General features: G+C 39.7%; 1 protein-coding gene across 6 annotated transcripts in view; it reads left to right on the plus strand.

Moving 5' to 3' along the window:
* The first annotated feature begins 1,484 nt into the window (after nt 1-1,484).
* LOC117808363 (inactive dipeptidyl peptidase 10-like) overlaps nt 1,485-22,304 on the plus strand; it is a 32,688-nt gene continuing 11,868 nt past the window's right edge. Inside the window, exons 1-26 of one of the 6 annotated variants that reach the window (XM_034678078.1) lie at nt 1,501-1,620; nt 2,518-2,619; nt 3,057-3,171; nt 3,275-3,370; nt 9,023-9,117; nt 11,079-11,153; nt 12,617-12,669; nt 12,811-12,892; nt 13,951-14,071; nt 15,006-15,160; nt 15,363-15,584; nt 15,813-15,851; nt 16,037-16,144; nt 16,288-16,379; nt 16,749-16,796; nt 16,909-17,027; nt 17,502-17,549; nt 18,318-18,416; nt 18,598-18,667; nt 18,827-18,955; nt 19,044-19,109; nt 19,753-19,807; nt 20,046-20,145; nt 20,569-20,627; nt 21,779-21,851; nt 22,112-22,185. In XM_034678078.1, coding sequence (XP_034533969.1) covers nt 3,147-3,171; nt 3,275-3,370; nt 9,023-9,117; nt 11,079-11,153; nt 12,617-12,669; nt 12,811-12,892; nt 13,951-14,071; nt 15,006-15,160; nt 15,363-15,584; nt 15,813-15,851; nt 16,037-16,144; nt 16,288-16,379; nt 16,749-16,796; nt 16,909-17,027; nt 17,502-17,549; nt 18,318-18,416; nt 18,598-18,667; nt 18,827-18,955; nt 19,044-19,109; nt 19,753-19,807; nt 20,046-20,145; nt 20,569-20,627; nt 21,779-21,851; nt 22,112-22,185 — 2,103 coding nt within the window. In that variant the 5' untranslated portion in view covers nt 1,501-1,620; nt 2,518-2,619; nt 3,057-3,146. Of the gene's footprint in view, nt 1,621-2,517; nt 2,620-3,056; nt 3,172-3,274; nt 3,371-9,022; nt 9,118-11,078; nt 11,154-12,616; nt 12,670-12,810; nt 12,893-13,950; nt 14,072-15,005; nt 15,161-15,362; nt 15,585-15,812; nt 15,852-16,036; nt 16,145-16,287; nt 16,380-16,748; nt 16,797-16,908; nt 17,028-17,501; nt 17,550-18,317; nt 18,417-18,597; nt 18,668-18,826; nt 18,956-19,043; nt 19,110-19,752; nt 19,808-20,045; nt 20,146-20,568; nt 20,628-21,778; nt 21,852-22,111; nt 22,186-22,304 lie in introns of all 6 variants that reach the window. The other 5 variants (XR_004630265.1, XR_004630264.1, XR_004630263.1 and 2 more) reach the window with 5 other exon arrangements.

The raw sequence follows: 22,304 nt of genomic DNA on the forward strand, positions 1-22,304 counted from the left end.
ACTAGAAATCAAAAGTTCTAAAATATGATTGGAAGATTAAATAGGCCGTTTTTACATATTTAATAAGGCATGTGCTGTGAAGCATCATTTGTCAGGATTAATTAAACCACAGACACTGTTTTTAGCTTAATTAAAGACTAATTTCCAGTTTTAAATTGCTTTAATTAATTTGGGAGACATAATAAGACTGTTTAATATGCTGGCACAGGATATTTAACTGGATATTTGATACCAAATTAAATTTGTACCAAAATATATGTGAATTGATTGATTATTGTAGTTGTACCATTGGTGGAAAGTAACCAAGTTAATATAGAAAAGTGCTGCTTTATTCACCATGTTGTAGATAGTTATATGATAACTTTCTTCTTCTTTTGATAGACTGCTTTAAGTACATCACAATGATAATAAGCTTTTCTACTTTTCCTTATATAAAAAGGTGTGAGTCAGTCTTTCCCTCAACTATATCTTTTTTTAAATATCCTTTAAAAGATTACCATCATGAAAATAGCTCTATATGTTCGTGCTGTTTGTTTGTACCCTGTGTGGAGTGATCAATAACTGTTTAATTATTCACACAAGCCTGAAATAACAGTACTTACAGTGGAGAGTAGACTCAGACACTTTCAGCACCATGGATAGCGCTACATTCATTCAGGCCCGTCACACCGGATGCTCTCACCACTTGAGAAAATAAAAGCATTGACAGAAAAACTGCTGCTTAATCCTTCAGGGAGTGAACCTTTGAGAAGGCTGGTGTTATCCTCTCTTTTAAAAATAAGGATTTTTTTGCTCCTAAATTCCAAAAATCTGTAAACATTACCAGGCTACATGGTGCATTGTCTTGCTGTTATTATGATCACAGGGATATGTTTATATTCTTAATGATCTATGGTTATCTGATTGCAGTTTTGATATTTTGATGACCTATATTTACTGTTAGTTTGTTGAAATTTCAAGTTTCATATTTGCACTCCTTCCCACTGATATGTAGGCTTACTGCAACTTCTGCAAGAAATACAAGAAACATAACTCGGTCTGCATATTTCCATCTACACATCAATCGCCTCCGCCCCTCTCTCACCCCTCACATCACTGCTATCCTGGTCCATAGCCTCATCACATCCCGTATCGATTATTGTAACGCACTCCTCTTCGGTGTCCCTCACAAATCCCTCCATAAACTTCAGCTGGTCCAGAACTCTGAACTCTTTCCCCACATCACCCCCCGTCCTCCAGCAGCTTCACTGGCTCCCAGTCAAACTCAGAATCACCTTCACAGTCCTCCTGTATACATTCAAGGCCATCCACAACCTTGCCCCCCTGTATCTGTCTGATCTCCTCCACATTGCCACCCCCTCTCGCTCCCTCAGGTCTTCCTCCTCCCTCAACCTCTCTGTGCACTATGACTGGGCTTTTATTTTGAAATTTTTTTCGGAAGTAGCTCCGTCTTAATTCCGGTTAGCTTCCTGCATGTGTTCCTTAAGTGCCGCGCGCACAGTTTTTGGACGTTAGTGTCAGAGAGAGCTTGTGGATAACGGCTGAAGGGGAAGAACCGTTACAATGACAGCGTCCAAAGAGCCGACCAAGAAGAAGCCGAAAGACGGGCTGCAGGAGGAGGTATTTACTCAACATGAGCCGAAAAAAAAACATGATTTATAGTTAATTTTATTTCGTTTATCTGCTAAGGAAACGAAGCTGCCAGTGTGCTCATTCTGGGGGACAGTACAGCAGACTGGATGTGCTCCTCTAGTTTGTCTGCTACCTTTAAATATAATTTAAATACCCTTTAAATTATTACAATTTTAAAGTACAATGAAGTATTGCAAGCTCAATCCTGCAACAGACGACTTTTTCTCTTATTTTAAAGGGTCATGTTACTATAATATCTGTGTTTTCAACTTCAGGCATTAGCTTAAATTAGCTACAATTTTTAATTAGACTCTTGAAAGTCTATTAAAGTAAAATATACTAAAAGTAAATGCACTTATCATGCACAATGACTCATTCCAGGCTCATATTTTATGCACAGCTGCATTATAATTAGTAATGCAATAATAGATACATCACTTTCATGTCGCAGCTGGTTAAGGTGGAGCTAATTAACTAATTAATACACTGTTAAAAGGCTAATCCATTAAAAAGAAATATTTAGCATTGGTTATGTCTAGTAGAGGAGGAAGTTTAAAATAAGCAATCAGATTGTTCTGGTTCTCTTTGTTTTTTTTCACATGTACCTTGAATGCAACATGTGTACTTGCTCACCTCTCTTACAGTTGAACCACATCTGTACGTCAAGTTTTTAGTATAAAAAGAGGCTTCACGTCGTCTTCTCTGATGTGTCTGACTGTCTCTGAAGCTTTGTGAACAGGGAATTAAACATCATATGACAGCTCTACCTGTCACAGCTCTCTGTGGTGTCTCTGCTGGAAACTTTCAGATCCACACCCTGTTTTTTTTTAAAGCCAAATCTGAAATTGAACCACAAGCCCTCCTTGCATCATTTCCTCGTCTCAGCTTCAGGTGACTTACATCATCCTGGCATGAAGTGGGAGAGAAAAGATGAGTCCCGAGAAATGATGTAACCCTCTAGCCTCTCCATGAGCAGTGCCAGATACAGTATGTCACAAATTTCAAAGTTTTGGATGTTCAAGTGGTTCTGTTCAAAGTTCAAAGAAAACATGAACTCAAAAGTGCAAAATTCATTGTCCATGTCCGACAAGAGTGGTTACCTTTTCTTTATATTTTTCAGACAAACAGTGAAACCCTGATGGCTCATTTTGGTGGATAATCACTACTCTGTTTAGACTGATGATATAAGAGTGTGTACAGTTATATAAGAGGAGCTGCTGCACTGAAACATTTGAAGATTAATTCATGTAATTAGATGTCTGGTACAACTGCTGACAAGTCTGATGTTAGCAGTTCATTTTACAGGATGTCCATCCAAGTGTTGGATAATATACAATGATGACCTGGTGATGACTTGATCATAGGGAATCTGAATTACTGGCTAAGTTTGTGTGATGCAACACTGATTACTTGTTTGTTTGCAGGAGTATGTGGACGTAAGCCCCCCGCAGAGGAACTGGAAAGGCATTGCCATATCTCTGCTGGTGATCGTTGCAGTCTGCTCCCTCATCACCATGTCTGTGGTTGTCCTCACACCTGGTATATTAACCCCTCAACCTTTCTCTGAAGTTTCTAGCTTTTGTCCTCAAGGGCTTCAAAGAATAGACTTTACATCTGACATGAGTTTACTGTGTTTCCTCAGTGGAGGTTCCTGGCAGCAGCAGGTCCAGACTGACTGTGGCAGATCTTTACAAACCAGAGTTCAGCGCCCACGACCCAGAGGCCCGGTGGATTAGCAGTGAGTACTTTACGCTTCCCTTCCTGACAGTCCTCATATTGAAAGAATATTACTTGTTCCACATTTGAAAGGAGGTGATAGAGGTGATGCTGCATTTGAGACAGGAGGTGAAGATGATGTGACATAGAGAGGGAGGTGTGATGATGATGTAAAAGATGAGAATAAAACAGTGTGAGTTTGAGGAGAAGAAAAGGTTTGAGGGAATGTGAAGCCTGACAGACATGGTTTAGTATATTTAACTCAAAAAGAAAACAAATGTGTGTCAGCTGTTGTTTGGTTCAGGTGGCACAGCTGGTCAAATCTGTCTGTTTTTGATATCTATTAAAAATCCTCAACAGCCTCTAGCTTATCAGCACTGCTTCTGTTAACATCTTTACTCTTAATAATCACAGAGGACAACTGGTGTGGTCCAGGGTGGACGTTTGCTCTAAGCTTGATGCCTCTATTTTTTCAGGAGGCAGGATTTGAATTATAAATCTTTCAGTTGTTAAGAGCATGACAAAAGTCTTCAGTGACACAAAGTGAAACACTGACTTGTTTCTCTTGCCACACAGCAATTAGCAGCTTCTTTAGCCTGAGGTTGTTTAGTGAATATTGTTTCTTATTTATTGTAGCACTTGCATGAAGAGTGCACAGTGCATAATCACATGAAGTAATGATGGCGACCCCTGCTGACCTGCATTACAAACACAGATGGCCTCACAGTATCATGTTGTAATCATGTTGTATCAAGAGCAGTGACTCAGTCATTTACACTCCCACCCTTTGAGAAAACATATTCAAGTAACAATAATAATAATACTCTATAATGATTATAATTACACAGTGCTTATTAAACCATTATTACAGGAAAAGACCTTAGCTTTAAGTAGATCCTCATTTCATCATTAACACACCACTCATCTGAGTTATTTCCGCTATAAAGTAATAAGCTGAAACCATCAATTTTCCCTGCATGCACTGCACACTCTGTGTGCTCTGTGTGTAAGGAATGGACTATGAAATGAACAATACATATTCAGTCTTTAATTAAATGATATTAAAATTTAAAGCCCAGACATGAAAATAATAAAAGAAAGCCAGTTGAAAATAAATCTTTAACAGAAAGTTAAATGAGAATAAGCTGGATAATCTGTTCTTCTCTGGTAAATTGTTCCTTCACTCTTCAGCTCCGGCAGAGGTGAGCTCATATCATGCCTAAAATAAGTCAATAAGATCTGTGAATTTTTGGGTAGTGGCGAGAAAAATGTTTAGATATGTAGCATCAGGTCGATGTGATGTAACACCAACGGTGAAGTCACAGCTATTCAAACCTTATTTCTTTCTCATAACCAGAGGAAATGTTGCTTCCATTACACCCTGCTGACCTTTCTTCTCCCCAATCTTTCCCAAGGCCACATCGCCAACACCTCCACATCACACTTTCTTCTTTGTGTTACATAAGATGCTCTCTGCTGGAGGTGTTACAGCACAATCATGATCTGTGACCGAGCGTTTTAGTATGTGTCACAGGGCATGAGCAGGGAGCGCAATTCCTCCACATGTTCTTGCTTTTGCTCAAGTCCAAATCCTAAATTCCACATCACTGAATCCAAACGTCCGTGTTGTTCAACTGGCTTCCTGACGGCGTGACAGATTGTGTTTGCATGCAGAAAGAAAAAGATTAAGGAGGACAGGGAGAGAGAGGGGGGAAGAAAATATCGTCTCTAGCTGACGGAGCAGAACAGAAACAATGAAAAATTGCAGCGCTTTGTTGACAACATGACAGCTAAATTATTGCTCTAATGGTGAATAGAGGAAAAGGGGATGACTTAATATATCCATATCACCCTTCTGGAGACTTGCCGGGAGTGACAGAAGGAGACACACGAGAACAGAGGTGGAGGGAGACAGTGAGAGACATAGCCTTTCTGCTCAGGAGATGAAACGGAGACCCTCCGCCTGCTGCGTCCTTTCCCCTCCACAGAGAGATAATACTAATGACTTGTCCTGTGGCCTGTGGCTTCTCATTATGGGCTCTGCTGTGGAGAGCCTTTAACAAACACACATACATCCACACAGACACACAGATGTATGTCTGGGTGTCCATGTGGGGACTGTTCCTCAATGCTTAAAAGCGAGGACACACGTTTGATCTCGGCCTACGTCATCACTGAGTTAAATGAATCTGATTCAGCCCTGAACGTTTAGTTAAATTAAGTTAAAGTGGTTTTCCTAAGCTCTTTACACCTTAGAGTCTGATAATCCTCATCAACTGCCTGGATTAACATAGAAATGTTAATCCCAAAATACTGACACAAGTGGTGCTCAGTGTGTTTTGGAATGTGCAGGTGTTTTGAGAGGAAATCAGATCAGATTGATAGATTAGTTAAAAAATGATGGACTAAATGTATATTAATGTAAATTTCAAACTAATTTATCTGTTGGTTGAGGTCTGACAGTGGCTGTAAAACATCACCTGAGTGTGAGAGAAGTAAGTTGTTGTTATCGTACCACAATAATGAATTCTTCAGCTCAACAGGGTCAGCTGTCCCATTAGCTGCATTGCTGAGATTTATGGTGAAGTTGGGAAATTACTAGCTGTCATGCTGCGTGGTGTAGATCTATTGTAGTCTGTTTGTTGAAAGCTGAGAGTCCATGAAGACGTTTGTGGTCTGGGCTTGAATTTACTGCCAGGCTTCCCGTGAGGGTGTTTCAGGTGTAACTCAAACATGTCTGTAATGGAAATTACTTCCTTGAAAACTGCCAACTTATTTCCTCTTTTTTTTCCCTTGGCAACCAAATCAGGCCTCAGCAGCTACTCACTCTTATTAACCAGCAATACACACCCTATTATCTATTAAATCAGATCATTTTGAGGACTTCACAGAAATCCCCTTGCTTGGCTTCAGCTTGGTGCTTTGTTAAGATCACGTCCGGACACTTCAAAAAACAAGATATTAAAAAAAAATTAAGATGCAGGATCGCAGCTCCTCGAGTTCAGCTGCTTTTCAAACAAGAGCTGAACAGCATCAAGATGAAACCAGAGCTAAACAATCAACACACAAGTGCCCAAATCTTTTTCCTGACCGCATGCAGCACGTTTCTGTCGCACAAACACAGATGAGTGATGTGAATAAATAACGCACTCCAGCACAGCCCTAGAAGTACAAAAGATTAGATCAAGTTTGTCCCAGTTTTATAAAGACAACAAGTGTTTGAACATCTAATTTTGTGACTCACTTGTTTTCTTGCTAGGATTCAAATTGAAAGTTTTGATTCCACTTTTGTGTTTTTTTTGCAAATAAATAGCTATCATGAACCCTGGAAACAGAGGAGAAGCTAACTAACAGTTATATCTTCTACAGTAATAAACACAGACTACAAGAGTGGTAACATAATCACACAGAAGCTGTATAAACACATCTCTTTGCATTTCCCTTCATGCTTCTGTCATATTTCAGAATTAGAATAATTAGCTGTTGCAGTGATGCAGGATTCATGTGGTCAGCAGTCACTGCTCTCCCTGTTTAGACTCTGCAGGCTGTGCTGGAGTTCAGTGCAAAGGCATGGAGCAGTTCTTTCAGCACTTATGAATGATGTTCTTGCTTCATCATCAGCATTATAGCTGCTACACTGACTTCTGATGGATGACCATCGAATTGCCTCTCAGTGGAGATTCATCGCTTAAATCTGTGTTGACATTTCTATATGTGCAGCATTCATGGGGTCACTGTTGTGTACGAGTAAATTATTCATGGAGCTGTTGTTTACATTGCATGTTCTTAATGTACTGCTGATGTGAAGCCGAGCTTGTATGTATCAGATTAAGTCAGAGATGAAGAAAACATTCAGGTACTTACATAAGAGAGAGGAATTTATAGTGTGTGTTCATGTGTGTGTGTGTGTGTGTGTGTGTGTGTGTGTGTGTGTGTGTGTGTATTCAGAGAATGTTATGGATGAGTGCTTTGTGCTGCTTGGCTTGTCATACATGATTGCTAATGAGGTTTGTTCAAACAATAGGCTGCATCTTAAGCAGTGACCCGTATAAATTAAACAACATGAATAATGCATTATTTGTGATGATGTTATGTAAAATAAATAAGCCATGTTAAAGGAGGAGCAGTATACTTTCTCCAATTATATTTTACCCCCCAATAAATCCCAAACAAATCCTCTATTACTGACACAGAAGCCCCCCAGACATGCTGCTTGAACACACTTTATGGCATTTTCTTACAATTTACTTATATTTCTTTATCAATGCCTGAAAGCTGCCTGTTCTCATGCAGCACTGAGCGATCGCCTCCCCAGCAATCAGCCACAAATTCACTCTAAATGAGCTTGAGGAGTTCTTCGGGGAGAGAGTGGAGGCACAGCTGCTTCTGGTTCAGTTTGATGGGGATGTTCAGAGAATGTAAAGCAAGCACATACTTTCAACAAGAGCCTGAAAATAAAGGTAAGGCCCAAGAGTTTAGTCTAAAACAAACTAACTGAAAGCAATCTTTTTTGTCTTTATGAGATGCTTCTATAGGAGTCTTATTTCCAGACGGACTAAGAGGGTAATAACCATCCTGGAGACTTTTAGAAGATTACATTTTGGTATCTTTTGTAGCATAAAAATTCACCTTTTGCAGAGTACTAGACACAAATAGATGCAAGAGTAATATAAGTATAATTAAGAAGTCTAAACAGAGACACTATCTTTAATTTTATGGTACAGATGATGATGTTGTTTTCTCTTCACCCCAAAGTTACACTTCATGAGCGAAAAGGATATTAAAATATGGTATTCATTAGTTCTCCAAATAAAAATGTACATCCTCAGATCATCATCACATCTGATTGGGATAGAGTGCATTATCATGTCTATGTGTTGCTTCTGTTTTTAAAAATGCAAATATGTAACAGAGTAAAACACAATTCTTGATATTTTCAGTTAAGTTTAGAAACAGCAGCTCTTTGTTGTTCTGCAGGAGACGTTTCAACTATAGCTGCTGTCAGAGGGTTGCATTAATGTGACAGCAGGAAGGTGTAGCTGTGACCTATGTAAGATTAAAGAAAAGCAGGACAGCATTCAGGATGTGTGTGCGTGAGAGTGTGTTTGCATGCCAGCTACCTGTGTGTTGCTGTGAATTACCAATGTTCCCGGCAGACAGACGGGTAGGTTCAGAGCGAAGACGGCTAATGAACTGACAGGCTCTGAATCTCCAGAGTAATGGAAACGAGGGATGGGGAGTCTGTGCTTCTTTTTCTTCTTCTGCAGCAGGTGTAGCACTTCTTGTTTCTCATTTATTGTCCTGATAAGAAGAATAACACACACAGGAATAGCTTTCATTATCAATTGTGTCCTGCTGATTGATGTCGACTCTAATTTTCACTGTTGGGCAATCAAGTCCCTACTGTTGTGTTGCATTTATAAATGAAGGTCAGGGCATTTGAAACCAGGATTTCTTGTGCTACTTGAAAATGTGAATCAAAATTTAAGTCACTATTAGAAATTGAAGCAAAATGAATCAATTTCAAGGCCTATCAAAGTCCCCAGTTGTACTGTATATTTCAGCGGCATTGCACAAGTGAGAGTGATTTTTTGTTGCCTCAAAGGTTCACTTGCGAAGTGACTTTTTAAAAGAGCTTCCAGGTATGTTTAATGTTTCTTTGTGTTTCTTTCAGGTTCAGAGGTGGTGTACAGGAACCGCGACGGCCATGTCATCCAGTTTAACTTTGAAACAAACGAGACAGAGGTCATTCTGAGCAACAGCACGTTTGTAAGTTCTTGTTTTTCTGTAGAAGGATTTAAGTCAAGTAGTTGTAGGGGAGTTTGAGGCCTTGCTCAATGGCACCTTGGCAGTACCCATGAAGTGAACTGGCACCTCTCCAGCTACCAGCCCAATTTCTAAACTTGGCCCCTACCGAGACTTGACTCAGTGACCCTTAAATTCCCAACCCAAGTCCCTGAACTGAGCTACTGCTGTCCCAAAGCTGTGCTGCTGCCACCCTGCTCTAAATGTAGAACACAATAAGCATCAGAAATGTGTTTTTCTTAGGAGTTCAACTTTAGCATCGTTGTCCCAAAGGGGAGTCTTGCAGTCTGACATCTCACATATAGTTCAACATCCAGAGCAGTGCATCAAAAACAAAGGAAATTAAAAATCTTATGGAAAACTTAGGGTCCCTGGAGGTTTGAGCCATTCTATTTTTCAACGTTCTAACCCTAAAAATCAGTTTCTGCTAGGCAGCCGTCATAAAATAAACTAACGTAGCTACTTTGTGCTTGTCTAGCTGGTATGATTGGATCCCCAGAGGCTGCAGGAAAACATGTCAGAGCTGCCGACAGCGCCTCATCACTCTCACACCTGCAGAATCCAAATATGATAATATACTGCTGAGCAGGTCGTGTATCCAGCTGTCTGCGCAGTGGGCGAGCTTGGGCCTTTGAGGTTGCTATTAAATCTGCTCACCTCAGCTCACCTCTGAACAATCGGCAGGAACTGAGAGAGGAACATGATGTAGTTTGGAATGCAATCAAATCACTGAATAGATCCCTTTTGATCACATTCATTTACTTTACTGTGATCATATGCAAATGTACTTCCAGGAACATGAAAATATGTCAGTATTTATAATCTTATTATCATTTTAAGGCTTGGGTAAGCTAACCAGAAAAGCTATAGCAGGCCTGATTTAGCTGCTTTCTAATTGCATCATTATAATCCTGCTATTTCATAACACTCTTACGCTAAACAAGTCCCAAATATTCTCTGTAAAGCACCCTTTTCTGAAACATCTTTTCTATTTAAATGGCTCTTTTCCTGCTTCCCTCTTTTCATTTTGCCAGATTGTTCCACCTCGCTGTAGCTTGTGCTTTAAATGATTACATAAGGGGGATTTAATGAGGATTTAAGGTCCTGTGGCAAGCTTGTCAAACCATAGAAATGAAATGAAAAGGTAGAGGTGGGAAGTCAGTGGTTTCATCCCCCAAAATTGCCACCAACTGCAGCATCCAAACTGAACCCTCATTTTCTGTCTATAAAGCTTTCCAACTACAAAGTAGGTGGAGATTTTAAGTTTTACATATATTTTTTGTAACAAAAATAAACAGGAAACACTTGCAGGCAAAAAAAGAAATACCAAAGCCTTCAGCCCAAGAACCAAATAACCTATTTTTTTTTAGTTCAGATATGTAATCGTTCAGTTTCACTGCACAACAGTTGAAAAGTGACTCTGGACACGTTTGAAATGTCGTGTGTAAAATATCTGTCCACCCTGTCCTCTCCCAGAAATGTCACAACCTGCTTCAGCTCCCTTGTGAGTTTGTGGCCTTTAGTTGCAAGATTAGTTTTCAGCTGCCACATTGTTCGACATTGTCATGGGATGAAAGCTGGAAGTATGAACAATGTAGCTGACACAAAAAAGCAATCATAACTTGTCAAATCCAAGCCATAAACATTGACCAAGGCTTTTTCCCTTTGTGTTGTCCAATGCATCAGTGCTGAAACATTTTGGAAAGTGTCAAAGTTTTTGAGTCTTTAGCTTTTTGTCAATCGTAAATCGTGCTGCCAACTGATTTTGACAGTCAACCAGCCTTGCTCATTTTAGCCACACTTGTTAGAGATGCCATTACATTTCTTTACTGTATCATTTTAATTTCATCATACCTCCAAAAGTCCATATAAACCTGAAAGAACCTCTAAGGATCACGGTTCAGCTACTGTTTTGTGTCTCTCAGGTGTCTTTCAAGGTGGCAAAGTACTTTCTCTCTGCAGATCTGAAGTATGCACTCTTCGCTTACGACGTCAAACAAGTGAGTTGCAAATAAAAACACACCTCAGAATAAGCTTACATAAAAGAACATAAACACAACACTTTGGATTCTTTTTTAATCTGTGTTCTTTTCTCACAACCACACAAACTATGATCCGTTTTGTTGATCATCCTCAGAGTTACCTTTTAATCTTTGTTTACTTCCCAGCTGGATGTTGTTTACATTGTGCTCATGTGCAGTCCCCAAGGATGCTGCCACTCATCTTTATGCACAAACAAACCCACACACAAGCTCTCACCATGTATCTGTATGTTTGTGATGTGCTTGTTTTTTATTTGTATATGCATGTGTTTTTGTTCTCTGGAGGGTACTTAACTGATTCCCTTTTCATAAAATGGAATGGACTTCAGTTTAAAAGGTGAACTTTAAAAATCTGAAGTTTGAATCTGCATGTACCAACAGTGTTTGAAAGCGTGAATACTCACACTCTTTAAAAACGGATTGCACCACCTGCTCGGCACAGGTGTCTATTTATTTGTTGTGTTTCTGTTTTGTTAGCCTTTCTGTGTGTGGTTCTTGTGCATCTCTGGGTCGTGGTTCTGCATGTCGCTCTGTGTGTTAACACTCAGCCATCCACTGTGAGGCTTTCCTCTCAAAGTCATGTTTTTTTCTATTGATTTTTAGTTTTTTTTGCAAACAGATGGATTCAGGCGCAGGTTTGGAAACACTGCTGTGGTTGAAAAACCAGAGGAGGACGTCTGTTTGTCCCGCAGTATATTCTGAAAACATCGTCAGATCAAAAGCACATCTTAAGGGCCTCTCAATGGGATAGATTTGTGCAAAAAACCCAAACTCTGTATATATAGAAACATTGATTCACCCCTCTAATCCTCTGCATATAGAGCCTAATTGATTGCACTCTAGTTTATTTGTTGCCATGGAAATGTGAAAACCCCTTGAGGTATAAGAAGCATAACCTGCTGAGATTTTGCTGCTCTCCATTGAATTTCTTTCACTTAATGCACCAAGTGTGAAAGGAAATCAGCTGTGCAGGAAGGATGTAGCACAGTTGAGCTGAAAGGGAAAGAGTGCATTTGGAGGACCTAGGCCCCTTAAAAAAATAGATACCAAAGTTTCTAAATATGTCAGACTGAATCCTGCAGAGTATGTGCATAAAATGGAATTGAGTCTGTAGTTTGAAGGTTTAATTTAAAACCAAAACATCTAGCTTAAAGATGCACTTCATTAATAATAATCTCAGTTAAATGTTAAAGGGTATAAAAACAAGTTCCTGCTACATGATAAACAAAAAGCTTTTGGTATTCACAATCACAAAGACACATTTCCTGTTTTTCTGTTTTTCTTATACTTTCTAGTTTTATTAGTTGCTCCAGCGACTTTGTTTCCTCTTGTGGATATCTCCTGTTTCTCTCTTGCCTTGAGATTTCAGAAAAAAAGATTAATGTTTGCATTATGTGATGAGTTTAACTCTCTTGTTGCAGATGTACAGATATTCCTACACCGCGTCTTACATTGTTTACAACATCTACACCAGGTAAGCAAGTTTCCCTTTCTTATCATGACAGTTTTTTGATTGTTTGGATGCTCTCTTAGATAAAACCACTTTGGCATCTGATGCACGCACACCTTCTGCAACAGATGGTGGCTGATGTATTTCTTTTTGATTGTGTTTCAGGGAAGTTTGGGAGCTAAACCCTCCGGAGGTGCAGAACGCAGTGCTGCAACACGCAGCGTGGGGAAGACAAGGACAACAGCTGGTGAGGCTGAGTGTTTACGTGATCAACTTTTTCTCTCCTTACTGTCTTTTAATAAAAAAACATACTACCTCAACTATCTGGAGGGATTTAATGCAATGTTTCTTTTTTTGTTTTCATGTACAATTCAGATTGTACATACAAAAATGAAACAAATAGAAAAAGACTAGCAACAAATACATTACACAAGGGGCTAAATTAAGGAACAATGTCCCATGATGTCTCTAAACCTGTGCTAATAATAATGATCAAGGTGTCACAGGTGTAACAGAGCTAACAGGAGAGTTTAGGAGATGTCAATCAAACGCAGGCTGCAGCACAGAATCACAGTGCTGGAAGAAAAGACGACTGAAGCAAAATAATTAAAACCTCCTGAGAGCTGTGAGCGTGCAGTCACCATTAATAAAACAGAGCTACTGTACAGGACTGTCAGAAGCTGTCAGTCATCATTTCTTGATTCCATCTTTAACAACAACATCCATATTTCTCTGCTTAGTCAGAATAATGTTTGTTTGTTTTGTTTTTATAAATGTGCAAAATTAAAAATACTCTAAATAAAGCAGTTTATATTCTCTAACATAAACAGTTAATGTTTAATTGGATTTGTCGGAAGGATTTGAATGATATTGCTTCATTTATTCCATCTGGCTGCTGTATGACTGATAACTACTGAGAAGAGAGGTTGGAAACATAAAGGTGAAATGCTCTCTATGCAAGAGAAATATGAATTCAGGAGGGCTCAGGGTATTGGTGAACATACAGGAGGCTGTGGGCTGATCAAATGCAAAGAAAAAAGCACTGATGGAAGAGAGAGCGTAAACACATATTTGGTGGTGTGGGAAGATAAAACGGTAGGATTTAATAGAAAAACATCTCATTAGGGAGGAAATTAAAAACAAAAAACAGGAGAGGAAATCTCAGAAGTCTGGTCGACAGGAGAACATACAAGATGAGCAGAAAAAATAGCAGCAAAGAACACCAACAATACATTTAAGTGAACATCATTTCTTGAAGGTGTTAGTCTTAATTTAAGCCCTTATTTTTCTCTTTCTTCTAAACAGATCTACATCTTTGAGAATAACATCTACTACCAGTCAGACGTGAGGAGTAACTCTCTGAGGATCACTTCCTCTGGAATGGAGGGAGTGATCTTCAACGGACTTGCTGACTGGCTCTATGAAGGTGTGTGTTAGAGCCATATGTGTGTCAATATTATGTGTGGACTGTTTGTTTGTTTGATGCACTTGTGTGGACACTAGGTGGCGGGTGTGTCAAACCAGGTGTTAGAAAGCATATAGAGAAGAAGACCTAATCAGTGGCAGGTGAGCTGCCAGTTCAACATTTTATCTGTAATCTGCTTTGGGGCATAAAAAATAGTATGTTTCTTGGCCAGTTGAGTTTATTTGAAGCATTTATTTCACCCAGCAAGTTTCTTAATTCTTGTGTACAGCATCGAGCTCCAGTTTTGAAGTTTTGCTAATTTCTTTTCTCCTTCTTGAAGTCAGTAAGCAGAGAGTAATATGTGATTATCGGTGAAAGATTTTCAGTCTACTCTGCATCGTCGGTTCAACTGTTTAAAGTCACAGATTTGTCTTTTGCATTACAACCGCAGCCATCCGTCCAGACAAACCAAACATTACAGCGATGAAAAATCAACCACAAGCCTCTAGGATCCATTAAGTCTGTGTGTAAACAGATTCAGTAATGATGTGATGGTCTCTTTGCAGTTTGCACAAACACAGGCCGCAGCTGATGGGAACATTATAGAATCATTTCTGTTTGCAGATTTCCTGCGAGCTGTGTGCTTGCCCGCTTTTGATTTGCTTTTGCTTTAGATTGTAACCATTTGGCTGATGTTTTTACATGGGAGGAAAGAGCAGAATAGGTGTTAAATGCAACTTCACCAATTGAATGAGCAACCCAGCAATAACAAATATGAGAATCAGTAGAAGAAAGACAGAAAACACATCAAAAGCCCTTTTTCCAATCAAATTCTGCTTTTGAAAGTGATATTAAATGTTTAAACAAAAGAAAAACTGATTGTTGCCAAAACCTGAATGAAAGAGGACAGAAATTTTAATAAAATGTTGATTTTTGTCTCTTTTTTTTTTCTCAGAGGAGGTTTTGAGGTCACACTTGGCTCACTGGTGGTCACCAGATGGAGAGAGACTGGCTTTCCTCACCCTGAACGACACCTTAGTACCAAACATGGTTCTGCCACAGTTCACAGGCACCGCCTACCCTAAAGGACTACAATACCCATATCCTATGGTCAGTTTGAACTCTGCTGCTGCAGCAATATAAAGGGGTTCAAATGTTTATATTATATTATTTTGAGGTTTAGGGTAGGCTCTTAGTAGTCGCTACAACATGGAACCACTTGGATCCCTATCACAAAACTTCTTTAGTGATGTACTAATCTTCCATTTGCCATCTGATTTACTAAATTGGGGTCTTTTCTTTCTACTTTTAGGCCGGTCAGATTAACCCTGCTGTCAGGTTATCAGTGGCCAACTTGTTTGGAGCAACACACACTCAAGAGATGCAGCCTCCAGAACAGCTCAGGCACAGGGATTTCTACATCACGACAGTGAGGTGGATCAGTAACACTCACCTGGTAGTGCGGTGGCTAAATCGACCCCAGAATAATTCACTGCTGACTGTTTGTGACGCCACCATCGGAGTATGTGTTCAGGTGGGTTTCAAGTACTGCAGGTGTGCATTGGATACCTGCAACCACATCTATACCGCCAGATTGGTACATTGCAGGAGTTTTGTCCTCTGTCACTACTTTTGAATACACACACTGCACAGGGATTTGAGTACAGATTTAAAACGACGAGGCTTTAGCTTCACTTATTAAACCCACTTCTTACAGTCCATGAATGGCACAAGTAACCATGTTTTCTTCTCTTTCATTCAGAGACACGAGGAGTCTTCAGATACGTGGCTTTCAAGACAGGTAAACCTGAAACAAACATTTTTAGAACAGCATATGCACAAGGAAACCATCTCAAACCATCTGTCCATCTCCAGCCGTACCGTGTATTTATCTTTAAATATCTGTTCCATTATTGAGGAAGAAAGCATCAAGACTCGTTCATGCATACAGTGTTTCTCTTCTGAACTCTGTGTTTGTATCTGCAGAGACAGCAGCCACTCTTCTCCAAGGACAGGAGCAGGTTTTTCCTCATGTTGCCTGTGAAACAAGGAGGTCAGGGAGATTTCCAGCACATCAACATGATCACCAGAAAGGTGACTAGAAAAACTCTCCTCTTAACAAAATGTGTCATTCTTCGATCTTGTTATTATTTCCTAAGTATAAGAAATTGTATTTGTTTGCATTTCAAGATCTTTGGAGGCTGAATTTCTGATGTTTTAACCTGATTTTGTTTCAGCTACGAAGCGAGCATGATGAAGTTCGACACTTAACCTCAGGAAACTGGGAGGTGACAAAAATTGTGGCCTATGATGAAAACAACCAGATCTTGTAAGTTTATGTTTTGTTTCAATGACAGAGTAGGATAACGAATCCTTCAAATTTATACTTAGGTGCTGTGTGTGAGCAAATTCTACTTCAAACTGATGACTAAAAAACCCTCTTACTCCCAGGAGCTGTGTTTCCCGTATTTTCCACAGTTAACACTACCACTACTGCTACTTACTCAGCTTTCTTCCATAGGAGGAAAAAAACAAGTAAAGAATGGTGTTTAACATGCTTTGTGAGCAGCAGGGTTCATGACTGTATAAATCTGTGTTTATGGCCAGTCGGCCTCGATATGCAGAGACGAGAGGAGGCGGATGTAAAATGAATCTGTGACCTTGTCCTACTTTATCCTCTCTGTTTTTTTCCTCTCAGATACTTCATGAGCACAGAGGACTCTGCAGAGCACAGACACTTATACAGGTACTACACACTCTGAATCAACCACAGTCTATCTTTAAAGCCTTTTGATTGTTTCTTTCTAATGTAGATGTACATTTTAGACTGTTCCTTTTTTTATTTTTCCCTTTGACAGTGTGTCCACGCTCGGGTTGTTTCCACGTCGATGCCTCACCTGTGGGCTGAAGGACGAGTGTTCGTTCTTTGATGCTGACGTCAGCCCTGATGCTCAGCACGCCATCCTGCACTGTAAAGGTCAGACAAAGGCAGAAATATGAATTAAACAAGCTTTTTCCTACATTTAAACAAAACTACCAGCAACAAACTTTGATGGAGCAGGAAACGTTTGGTTTATTTGTGGCTGATGCTGATGCTGTTGTACAGGTAGAGGTAGAGAGCTCAAGTTCTGGATTTTAAAGGGACTTAAAATAAAAAGTTTTGCATGATATCTGTTTTCTACCATACCTATAGTCAAGTAGCAGCGTTTCTACCTGACTCATACAACAACAAGCCAAGTAATCTGGCAATGAGAGTAAACATTGTGACATTTTTGCTATCTTTTATCTTTTTTGGTTTAACTCTCCTACTTTGGATAATTAAAGAATTTTGAGTCTGAATCTGAAAGGAATATTTCTTTACTTCTGAAATAAATCTGTATCTAAGCCAAAATTACAGAATCTTCAATATGTTGAAACAATAAAAACAATCTTTGATCATCTCTCTTTGCAGGTCCTGGGGTTCCAGCTGTCCTCCTTCTAAGTTTTGATGATGTGGACTGTAAGTTTTTTTTTATTCTCCCTTTTCATATGAAACCATTTGTTGATTTTGTGCGCTGTTTGTGTGGGCGGGCAGATGTGCCTCTGCTCTGAAATGGAAAATAATTTCCAGCAATTAAGCCTCGTCATCTCATTTGTGTGAAAAGATCAGCAGCTGTTGGATCTGATGCTCTGCCAAACTGAGCTGGTTTGTACGTTTCAAGATGTTTAATGTTTTTTACACTTTTGAACAGCAGCTATTCATCTTCCTCGATTGTTTTTTTTGGACAGCAAACAATCAAAAGTCCTCTGATGGTTTAACAAAGACAAATTGGACTGGAAAATTAAGTTTAAAACTACTCAAAAAGAGGAAGAAGTGCTGAATCATCATGTGCTTGAAATACCTCATATGATGCAGCAAGAAGCTAAAACATTTAGCAGTGTTATTATTTAATGCTGCATGCAGCACAGGAAGCCTGCTTCTGTATGTGGATTAGTTGTTATGAAATAAAGATGGAGTCATGCTCTTCCATTGAAGTGGACTACACAATAAATATTTTATGTGAGCTGCCGTCTATGTGTTATCTTTGTATCTGCCCCACCTCATGGTTCACCTGCGCTTTCCACCAAGGGGAAACATTAATACATGTGAAGAGGTAACACTGAGCTAAATCCACATTTGAAGACTTAAGGCAATCATTGGTCTTTCTTCTCTACAAGAGACTCTCATGTTGAGAAAATATGTTGAAATAAATAAATAATGAAAGGGTTCTTTTTCTTTATTTCACAGCATATTTCATCTTGGAGAACAACCTCCCTCTGCGGTCGGTGCTGGAGACCAAAAAGACTATTCAGACAGAAATCCGGACGATTACAAATGATAATTTTGGTACGAATTATCTGCATTTAACAAATGTGTGTGATTGTATTGATTTGATAAACATGACACATCCTCATGAGATCATTGAGCTGCTCAGAGGACGAACAGCAGGAGTCCTTGTGTGTGTGTGTCTGTTTGTTTGTCCTCTGGTTCACCTCTCCTTCAGTTAATGTGTGTCTCCTCCTCGCAGAGCTGCCACTGAAGCTCATCTATCCTCCTGACTTCTCCGAGTCCTTCATCTACGGCCTCCTGCTCGTTGTGTAAGCTCGCTCGTCTTTATTACATCTCCATCTTTTTCATTTACTCTCAGAGCAGAGCTGTGAGCTTTGAAAGTGAGACAGCATAAATGAAAATAAAAGGCATGTGAAATGTAGATTTCATTCAAATGTCATGTGGATTTTTGGTTCTGTGGGTCACAGCGGCAGTTCTCCAGGTGGGCAGGCGGTGACTGAGGAGTTCAGGCCAGACTGGGACTGGGTGCTGGTGGGATCAGAGCAGGTCATCGTAGCCCGGCTGGACGGCAGAGGGTCAGGGTTCAGAGGTCAAAGGTACAGAAAAACATGAATACTCAAGATGTTCTTTAAGGTTTTGGTATTCATTCATTAAGTTCTTAACTAATTCTCCTCTTCCTCACAGGATCTTACAGCAGGTCCATCAGGGACTTGGCACTGTGGATGTAGAAGACCAGCTCGCAGCTCTGGAGTATGCAACACATTTAATCCACTTTGTTTGAATAATTCAAAGTTTTGGAAGTATTTTGTCCTTCTTTGAGACTTCTAACTAAAGCTGCTTCTGTTCTGAGAAAGATTTGGGATTTACCAGAATTCCAGAGATTTTCCTAGAGACAAACAACACATTTTATTTATGCAGCATGCAGCGACATCAGTGAGTTATTATCGAAGGATGGAACAATAAAGTTGGACACTGGGAGACACTAGACATCATCACTAGACACTAGAGATCAAGAGATGATGATTGTCAAATGTATTTAAAGAAACTGGGTGTATTTAACAGTTGTTCTTTTCTCAACTGGCTGCACATCACAGCAGCACTGATCCAGTTATTCAATGTGCTGATTTTTAGATTTAAAACACAGCAGTCGGTGCTGTGTTTCTCGGTTTTCTCATTTCTTTTCCCAGCAATGCTCTCTCTTATGATCAGTGAAAGCATCACAGGGGAGTGTCAGTAATCCTCTATGGCTGTGACCTTTGACCTCCTCACTGTTTGTCTCTTGACAGCCTGTGAATTGAAGCTACTCATCTGTATGTGTGGGAGAAAATGTAGGAAATGTGGCTTCTGATGCTTTCTAATACTGTTGCAATGTTTCCTCCTGGGTGTGTTGCAGGTACCTGACGAAGCTGCCTTTCATTGATCGCACGCGGGTCGGAGTCTTTGGAGAGGTTCGTCCACAAACGTGAATTAATCAAACTATTAACCTGTAGAGCTGGATGAACCTGTGTTTCCTCACTAACTAGTGCAATGATTCTCAAACAGGGTAGTAGTAACTGTGGGTTCTACCTGTTAGCGAGGAGCACTTCCAAATCATTTTACAATGAGTCTGAAAAACAGGTTTGCTGTGTTTTATAAAGTAAAAAACTGAATGACTAAACCATGGTGTATTTTATAATCATCTAACAGGACTATGGAGGTTTCCTGACTCTAATGATGCTGAAGTCGACAGAGAAGCTGATCCGCTGTGCTGTAGCTCAGGCTCCCATCATCGACTGGTCCATGTATGGTGAGTAGAATAGCTCTCCTCTTCTTCTTTTATAAACATAGCAGACAATATTTATTACTTCCTCCGCCGCAGAGCTGATGTCTTTATCCTGCATTCTGCTTCAGCCTCAGGTTCTGCTTTTGGGAATTCAGTCTTATTGAATTTTTGGATGGAAAGTTTCTTTCATTTCTAGGAGTTGCTGTACATCAGGGGACACACTGCTGTGTTATTCTTATAGTTATAATTCCTTCTCTGGATCCTGTGCCTCTAACAACTAAAGACAGAGCAAAAGAAGGATTTCTAGAAGCTGAAAATGACAGATTTGAACCACATGATGCATATTTTTTTCCCTCTTGTAGAGTAATAATACTTTAAAATATCTACATTCTAGTTTAAAGAAGATGAAACTGTTTTGTTGATTTTTTTTCTGCTTCTTTCTTCCAGCTTCTGCATTTTCAGAGAGATACTTCAGCTCACCGAACACTGAGGAGAACAAATACGCAGTGAGCTGTTTTAGCCAATCCTCCATCTGCTTATATTTATCATTATGATATGATACCTTAACTGCAACAACTCTGAACAAACAAAAAAAGATACTTTTCATTCCACAAAACCTCTCCATTTTTTTTCACGGTAGAGGTAAAGGTCAGACTTAATGAAAACACACTCTGCTTTGGTTCTCACAAACAAACTGTCCGGAATAAAAAATGTGGGCACAAGCATTTTTCTAGCTCTAAAATATTTGTCCTTTGCAGCAGCAGAGAAGAAAAACACACAGACATGAAAGAAGCCTGAGGCAGAGGCAAAAAAAGAAAAATTACACAATTGTCCTCTAAGTGAAGGTTGCAGTCAAAGTGTGTTTTTCCTCCTAAGTGGGTTGCCTTTCCTGTAACTGGGCCATAGGACGCTATTTTTGTGACTCACAGCTGGAGGTCTCGGGGTGGTGGTGGTGGTGGCGGTGTATTGGGAGGGTTCGTCTGCTTTAAATGACACCCAGAGAAGAAGAAAATGTGGCACAACGTGATCAGATGATAATCAGCGGCATGTCATCACTCATCACGTCCTCTGAGACTCAAAGAGAGTAATGGGGTGTTACAATGGCCGCTTGTTGATTTGAATCGCAGCTAGTACAGAAGTGATAGATGAGATCCAGGTATGATCTACATCTGGAGCAACAGATCTAAATGCAATCTAAATATGTGGGATACTGTGGCTGCCACGTTTTATTTTCATTTCTAGTCAGGTTTCTCCATGCTGCAAAGGTCAACTCACTCCTTGTCTTAATTAAATTTCCAGGACCTATTTTCTGCTCACAATGCCACCATTTGTAGAGTTTTTAAGATTCAGGATGACAATTGTCTTCAGGATGGCTGTAGTTACTCTTGGAATTAAAAGACTTGTTTAATATAACACAGAAAATATTAACTTTATTCAGATGGTTGTAGGTTAATTATGCCACCATTGTATTCAGTATTTATGCTATGCTAAGCCAACTAGCTCCAGACTGTGGCTTTCAATTTTCAGTTAAGGCATAAGGCTGGAATCAAAACACTCATCTAACCCTCTAGAAGAGCATATTTCTAAAGCACTGAAGAAGTAGAAGAAGAAAGAAGGTATTGATACCGTCTTTGTTTTTGTTTTTGTGTGTGTCCAGGCATCCAAAGTGCTACCCGACATGAAGGGTCTGCAGGGAGGGACTCTGTTTCTGGCTCACGGCACTGCTGATGGTACAAACATCTCCTCTGTTCTCCCTGTTTCTCCCAACAAATTAAAATATAAAAACTGTAATTTTTTACAATAATCATTAATGTCAGTAATTAACGTAGGCGTCTGTCAGTTCAGTGGGTGTTCATGTCCTTTAAAAATGAACCTGTCGCTGATGTAGACGGTATTAAAACTCGACCTCACTGAGAGCTGCAGCTTTTATATCCAGCAGCTGAATTAACCCTGTGACACTGATTTGCATGTTCTGTTATTTTCTCCACAGCGAACGTTCACTTTCAGCACTCGGCAGAGCTCATTAAACACTTAATAAAGATTGGGGCCAACTATACTATGCAGGTAAATCCTATGCTCTAAAAATTTCACATTTCATTCACAAAAAAACTAAGAAGTCTTTGTTTTGGTGTCAAACGCTCCAGAACAAACACGCATTTTAAGTGGACTTGAGTCAAAACAGA

The sequence above is a fragment of the Notolabrus celidotus genome, chromosome 24, assembly GCF_009762535.1.
Source record: "Notolabrus celidotus isolate fNotCel1 chromosome 24, fNotCel1.pri, whole genome shotgun sequence".
NCBI lineage: Eukaryota > Metazoa > Chordata > Actinopteri > Labriformes > Labridae > Notolabrus > Notolabrus celidotus.